Source organism: Helicoverpa zea, chromosome 23, assembly GCF_022581195.2.
Source record: "Helicoverpa zea isolate HzStark_Cry1AcR chromosome 23, ilHelZeax1.1, whole genome shotgun sequence".
Classification (NCBI taxonomy): domain Eukaryota; kingdom Metazoa; phylum Arthropoda; class Insecta; order Lepidoptera; family Noctuidae; genus Helicoverpa; species Helicoverpa zea.
In genome coordinates this window covers 7852414-7859969 of record NC_061474.1, presented here as the reverse complement: position 1 = coordinate 7859969, position 7556 = coordinate 7852414, and the positions used below count along the sequence as shown (strand labels likewise).

The window sequence follows — 7556 nt, the reverse complement described above, 5'->3', positions numbered from 1 at the left end:
TACATCCCAAAAATCTGCTAGACGTTATGAAAATAAACAATCAGATTTTCATGAAATTGAATAACAAGTCTCATGACCCAAGGAACTAATCCAAAGTAGGGGCTAAATTTCCCTTGGTAGCTACTATTACTACAGACAGTATTCAAATACATTCACAAGCTTGAAAATCTGACAAACCAGGGTTGAGGAAGTCAGATAATACGCATTTAGGTAAGAACGCCTGCAAGGACTGGTAGCTTATCCCAAAAATAAAAAAGCTGCTGGGGATGTTGCGCCACTTCTTCCCAACAAAAACACATAGGAAGTGTGGCGGGCGTTTTAGGGGCTGTATTTCAGCCAATTTTTGATTTGATTTGCTAGGCCCATAATGATGTAAGAAATAAAAATAGATCAGTGTTTCTAATTTTTAGAAAAGCCTCGTAATCCATGCTTGTACCCAAAATACACCTTTGAAACGAACAAAGTTGTTTTATTTATTATATCTACCTATTTACCACAGAGTTAAGATCGCTGCACTCAGCATTTCCTAATTGTATAGCTACTGTGTGCAGTACATAGATAAATGGTAGAAGTAATTTTGTACCAGTGTGCAATTGGCGCCATTAGAAATTGCTTTTGCTGCTGCGCCCCTAAACGTCACAAAATACACTTTCTTTCAATTAGTGAAGCTTTGAGGCTTGCATTAATAATCAAAACAATTTTGAATTACAATTTTCAACAATACTGTGTCATTTAATAATCCGCCTAAATCGTATTTAGTAATTCAATTGAAAATCTGACAGATTCTAATTGCCGAGCGCGCGCCGCCATGACATTTAAACGTAGTTCCAATTCTCATCGTTGGTGGCGCTTCTGCGAATATGGCGCCCGCATAGTTTGTACTAGTTATCATTGCTCGCTAGAGAATATTGAATTAAAATGGATGAGCCCGATTATACCATACGATTGGCTCAAACAGAGCCGTCAGAGCCAGATTTTAGAGAAGCATTCGACACTGCAGTTGAGGAACACAATGAAACACATCAAGGTAACTTTATTTCAGTGCTTAAATACTTTTTTTATCCTTGATAGTACTGTGTCCATGATATTTTAAAACTGGTCTCATAAATTGTTTAAATATTTTTAGGTTCTCAGAAAAGGCCTTGGACTCAAGCTAGAATCGACGAGGTTGTAAATGAGATCAAAAACGGTATGGACACCTTTCATTCGGGCCTAAGAAGGACAGCCATGGAATATTACTGGATGAACAAGTACGAAGTTATAACGGTCGAGGGCGAAGACCAATTAATATTTAAAAGATCGTCTCCAGAAGAGACAGTAATCCGAATTTTGCCTAGAGAACAGTACTACGATTTCTTGTCAGAAATACATAGATCTTCTGAGCACGGCGGCAGAGATAAAATGCTTCATTGCATAAAAACTAAATATTATATTCCAAAAAGAGCTGTCGAATTATTCGTTTCTTTATGTCCTAAATGCCATACAAAAAGAAATTCTATAAATAAAGATGTTTTAGCGCGGCAAAATTACGCGCTGAAATTCAACATAAGGGGACTACTTGATCTGATTGACTACCAAATCTGTCCTGATGGGGATTACCAGTTCGTTCTCAATTACCAGGATGACGCCACAAAGTTCTTACATCTACGGCCTTTAAAAACAAATGAAACTTCAGAAGTACTGATTGAATTAATGAAGATATTTTTGACGTTTGGCGCGCCAACTATTCTGCAAGTGGACAATCGACACGACTTTGCGGAGAAGTTAAAAGAAGAAATAACGAGTGTTTGGCCGGAGTGTAGAATTGTTCACAAAAATACGTTGGCGAAAGGAAATAATAGAGAAGTGGAGGAATTATTACATTCTTGGATGTTACAGACTAATTCTACAAGATGGTCTGTCGGCTGTTTTATCGTACAGTTTGAAACGAATGATTCCAATCATCGGGCTTTAGGGAAAACTCCATACAAGAGTTTATTTGGGTGTGATCCTAAAGTTAGTTTGAGCGTTTCCAATCCTGCAGCTTTATTATCTCCTGAAGGTAGTTTAAAAGTCGAGCCAAAAGTTGAATCTTCCGATGATGTTCCAGGCTTAAGTTCGGATGAAGAAACTTAATTTGTATTTTTTAAATTTAATTTAGACTTAAGAATAGCATATTCTGTTTGAATAGTTGTATCATTAAAATAAATCAAACAATTATCCATTTTTTTTATGTCAAAAAATAATTGGGACAGTTTCCTACATTCTCATCTCATAGTCACTCTAGCTCAACGCTCATTGGTTCCCGTCGCAGCGTCACTACGTCACGGCATGTAGGCCAATGACTGGCTGCCGCCGTTCTGCCAACCGGCTAGCCGATCGATTACAAGGTTAATTCAATGAGATGGTTGATTGAATAGAACGAGTTTGTGGACAGATGCGAACGGGAATTCATGCGTTTATAGTTCGACCATTCAGAGAATGCGTTCCTGACACGTCGCGATTGAACTGACGACGTAACTTTGCAATGGCGTTGCAGTTACGATAAAAATATTTTTGCTGGTTGTTTACCGTTTTAACAATTGAGGAGCATTAAAACAACATTATTATATCAATAATCAATGAATGTTATTACGTCGTCAGTTCAATCGCGACGTGTCAGGAACGCATTCTCTGAATGGCCGAACTATAGTAGTGTTTTATATATTCTATCGTTTATTCTGCTTCCCAAGTACCTAGTTATTTGCTTAGACTTTCTGCAGTAGGTACCTTCTTATGATAAGTGATAGAACTAAAGATAGTAGAAAACTAGGTATTTATTGATGATCATCATCATCATGATGAAGCTTAGTCGCAATTATTAAAGTTATTATTTACTTATTTAAAAAGCTCCTGAAGAAACTACTGAAGAGCTTGTGGCTAAGTCAAAGCTGCGCGTTGTTAAGCACGGCGCGGTCGATCCATGGATGGGTGACCGTTTTCAGTTCTTCCGTGTATTGAAAGGCACGATATATTGGTTCCGGACATCATTTGAATATCTTATCACCGGTTGTCGGCATTCGTTCCATGTAAAACGCTAGTGGAAGATCCTAACATAGTTGGGAAAAGTCTAGGCAGATAATGAGGTATTTAAAAACAAAATTTACATGCTAATCCGTATAATAAAAACCAGAATACATGTGACATACAAAATGAGCACGGTACCATACAGCACTTTGTACCTAGCTTCGTTCACCAGCACGATGACTTTATATCTTTTGTCGAATAGTATATCTGAACACCATAGTAGCTAAAACAAAGAAAAAATATAAATTATTACTGGGTTTTATACCTATATACCAATCAACCCGCATTGAGCAAGCGCGGTGATTAACGCTCAATCCTTCTCTGTGTGAGAGGCCGGTGCCTAGTAGTGGGACGATAAAAAGGCTCATGATGATACCTATATAAGAAGTAGCTGTTCTCCGTGTTTCAGAGATGACGTCTTCCCGCAACCGGATAAATAGCCTATATCCTTTCTCAGGCCCTTGACTCTCCGTGAACTAAATTAGATCGGGTTAGTAGTTTCGGAGTGATAGCGAGACAAACAGACGGAGCTACTAGAAAAGGTTAGGTTAAGGATTAAGGCCAGACATAAGCAGTCGCTCCATGTAAAACACTGGTACTCAGCTTCATCCAGTGAAGACTGGACGCCGACCAACATAGTTGGGAAAAGGCTAGGCAGATGATGATACGTACTAGATAAGGTTACCGGTCCATCTAGAAAAATCCTTTAGACTTTTGCGGGAGGAGTGTTCTTTTTTCACGGCGCGGGCGGTTAGAGATAAATATTTCATTTCATCTTGTTTCTTTAATTTGAAAATAAATGGTACTAATATTAATATACTCACACCGCCACATAACGCAAAGAATATACAACCACTTTTTAAACTAAAACTATAGTTTAGATTTTCCGGGTTATTTACATCTAAGAATTTTTTGATCATGTTTTTATCTCTTATAATTCTCTTGGGAAATATTTTAGAGAGTTATAATAATAAAACATTACTGTGTAAAGAAATTTAAATAATATGAATGATTGACGTTTCGAATAGTTTCCAAAGAGCGACTGAAAGTGGAGTAGAAACTTCTTGAGCCGTTAAACTTCGAACTACATCCGAAGAGGTTGATCTGTACATAATTTTGTCTATGATTGGTATTTTTTAGCAATATCATTTTGAACTTCTCGCATCTTCTTCATTGGAATATTCTTCTTTTTTATGCTTTCTTAACACTTTTGCCCTCTTTCTTTTTGACTTGTGCCCACTGAGTTCGCTAACGTCAGAAGCTACCTATTTAAAAAAAATCGGTAAAAAAACTTTTAAGTTAAACGGTTTTATCTTATGTGCACTGAAAACTAGAAAATAAAAAAATAGTTACTTACCTGTCAACCTACGTAGGTGGTCTTGGTCATATTAGACTAAAATAAAAACGTGGGGCCAATTAACTGTTGCTGTAGTACTTTCTTCTAGAGGTATAATAGGTGTGGATTGCATCGACTTACTATAATCGTAACTGGAGATTTTGACAATCAATAAATCAGCCGTAGCGGCTTCACCAGCGAACGCCGAGCTCATGATCTACCAAAGTATAAAGATATGCTTTGCCATAGGTAGGATTTCAGAGGGGCCCCACGTTTTTATTTTAGTCTAATATGACCAAGACCACCTACGTAGGTTGACAGGTAAGTAACTATTTTTTTATTTTCTAGTTTTCAGTGCACATAAGATAAAACCCAAGTAGCATTTTGTTCCATTTAAGAGTACACATTTAGTTCCAAGGTGAACTTAAAGCATTACTACAGTTCACTCGTGATGTATTAGCTGCATTATTGCAATTAATTACACCTATACCTGTCTAAGGGACTTATAGGAGTGTAGAGTAATACTTTTATACGGTTATGGGTGTTATAATACTCTAACAACTATCCTTTAGTCAGCTTTCTGACTAAGAGCATTATAGGAGGGTAGAGATACGGCAACCGCTGTTTAACGGCCTACTTGTTCGATGTTATAGAGCTAGCATTTTAATAGAATACTTCTGGTCATTTATAAAGCCAAAGGCTGTTATATTTACTTCTTTTAGACTGTTATACAGCCAGTAGCTGTATTAAGACTTGTTTGTGATAGTTAAAATAACCTTTTTTTAACTATCTGTACAGAAGTGTTTAAATGATTCACATGTGGACTGTAGGCTGTTAGAAGGACTATATAACAGTTCACATAGCCGTATTTCATTTTCACCATTTTGTTCTACGTAACCTAAAATATTTACCAAATAAATCTACAAGATTAATGCAGATTTATCACAAAATACGCAGATAGAGCGAATGAGTTTTGGTTTTATGTTAAAATTGATTACCGTAGTATAATTATAATGCCAATAAAAGATCAAAAACTGAAAATGAAAATTTTCCTCTCAGCCAGTTTTAAATATTTCAAAATGAATAAAGCGTTTTTACAGAGGCGCGTGAAAATTTTATTTGTCAATATGTATACATTTCACGATAAAGTTGCATTCCCATGGTATTAACATAATATAGTACATAAAACAGCGCGTGTTATATTATAATAATAATCTGTCGGAGTTAGTTTGCCCCGAATCCGTGCACTCCGTACAATTGTCAAACTAATATATTAAAATGTAGAAATAATTTAGGACACAAGTGAATTTAAGGTAGCTTACTGGAGTACTTTTGTCCGATTTTAACTGTGAAGGCTGTGTATTTAGCCACTTATTACTCTTTACTACACTCATGTACGTTGTATGGTTCACACTGCGTTCCATATAGTGCCGTAAGTCAGCCTTGAGTCCGATGTTACTACTTAAACTGCTATTATAATGCTATTATACTTCTAATGTACAACCATAGTGAACTTAAGGCTGTCTAATTTGTGCCCAAACTGGTTCAATAAAAGCATTATAGCAAGCTATACAGCTCATATACAGCTGACATACACAGCTTGTAGAGTACATGTGAACGACTAGACATCTTATATAGAACCCCGAATGCTACTTGGGAACCGTTTAACTTAAAAGTTTTTTTACCGATTTTTTATTTTCTAGTTTTTAGTATTTAATGAAAATGCCTACCGAATATTCCTCATTCTATCTAATTCATTTAGTGCATCATTATTACACGGTCTCTTACCTGATAATTTATTACAATCTAATTCCTCAATACATAGCCCTTCCAGGTACTTTTTTTTTAACGACCCCAAAAATCATCACATGACCTCTCCTGCTGTGGGTCAGCAGCGGTGAGTGACAGCCAGACTCTTGACTAAGAACCGTTTTGTTCCGTCGTAGGCCTTTTATGTACCAGGGCCGCGGTAACTCTTTCAAACAATCTCGCAGCCCAGGCAGGCCTTGGCCCTGTTGGGCCCCGCTGGAGTTACTGACAGTTTTCTACTTGTGAAGCCCTTTCATTTGATACCCATATTGGTGGGATTGATAAAAAATTGTTATCAGCCATTTGGTAGCGGCGGCCATCTTAGATTTCAATTTTGCATAGTAAATTGTATTCTACTTGTTGAGACCCATCAACATGGGTATCAAATGAACCTAAGTTATCCGCCATTTTGTAGAGGCCGCCATCTTGGATTTTAATTTTATATAGTACATTGTATTCTACTGGTTGAGAACTTTCATTTGATACCCATATTGATGGGATTGATAAAACCTACGTTATCCGCCATTTTGTAGCGGCCGCCATCTTGGATTTCAATTTTTTATAGTATATTGTATTCTGCTTGTTGAGCCCTTTCATTTGATACCCATATTGATGGGATTGATAAAATCTACGTTATCCGCCATTTTGTGCCGGCGGCCATATTGGATTTACAATGTTATTGATATTACTATATTGTATTGTCATCGGAATTAAAGGTGTATACAAAATTTCAGATTAATCGGTTGACAGGAAGAGGGTGAAATTTGACCCAAGAATGAATAAAACAAACTGGGTGAGCTAAATAAAACCGTTTATATAATAATAAAAACGTATTATTTTAACAGAAATATAGGTCGGTAAGTATGCCAATTAAAAAAAGCTAGATATACCTAGGTGCAGTTTTGACTAACCTACTTGAACAGTGTCAAATAAAAAGGGAGCTAGATATTATATACCTAGGTGCAGTTTTGACTAACCTACTTTTATGCAATAAAATAATAAAAATCAAACAAGTTTGTAATAAAATTCCGTATATATTGAGTTGTCAAAAGCTCTGCTGAATGTCAGCTAATTCTCAAAGGCTGGTCGTAATGATACAAAGCTGCAAAATCATATTGCGTATGTTACCTTTATGAGTTTCTATGAATGTATCATTAAGCTTATTATATTCGAATTTCTTTAGAGATGATTGGAAAATATTTTTCTCTTGTCTGTGTTTGCAAACATGAAAGGTACAATAATTATTTAATATTTTTTAAGGCTCAAGTTCACCAATAACGTAATATCTAAGCATCAGTTTTATTTAAACAACTCGATTTTCAAAGTAGTTAACAGTTGTTTAGACAAAAACGGACGTTTACGTTAT

At 36.2% G+C, this 7556-nt stretch overlaps 1 protein-coding gene across 1 annotated transcript; it reads left to right on the top strand.

Moving 5' to 3' along the window:
• The first annotated feature begins 862 nt into the window (after positions 1-862).
• LOC124641899 (KRAB-A domain-containing protein 2-like) lies at positions 863-2199 on the top strand. Its single transcript, XM_047180155.1, has 2 exons — positions 863-1027; positions 1127-2199. Exons 1-2 carry the CDS (start codon positions 919-921, stop codon positions 2113-2115), a joined length of 1098 nt encoding a protein of 365 aa, XP_047036111.1. The 5' UTR covers positions 863-918; the 3' UTR covers positions 2116-2199.
• The last annotated feature ends 5357 nt before the right edge of the window (positions 2200-7556 follow it).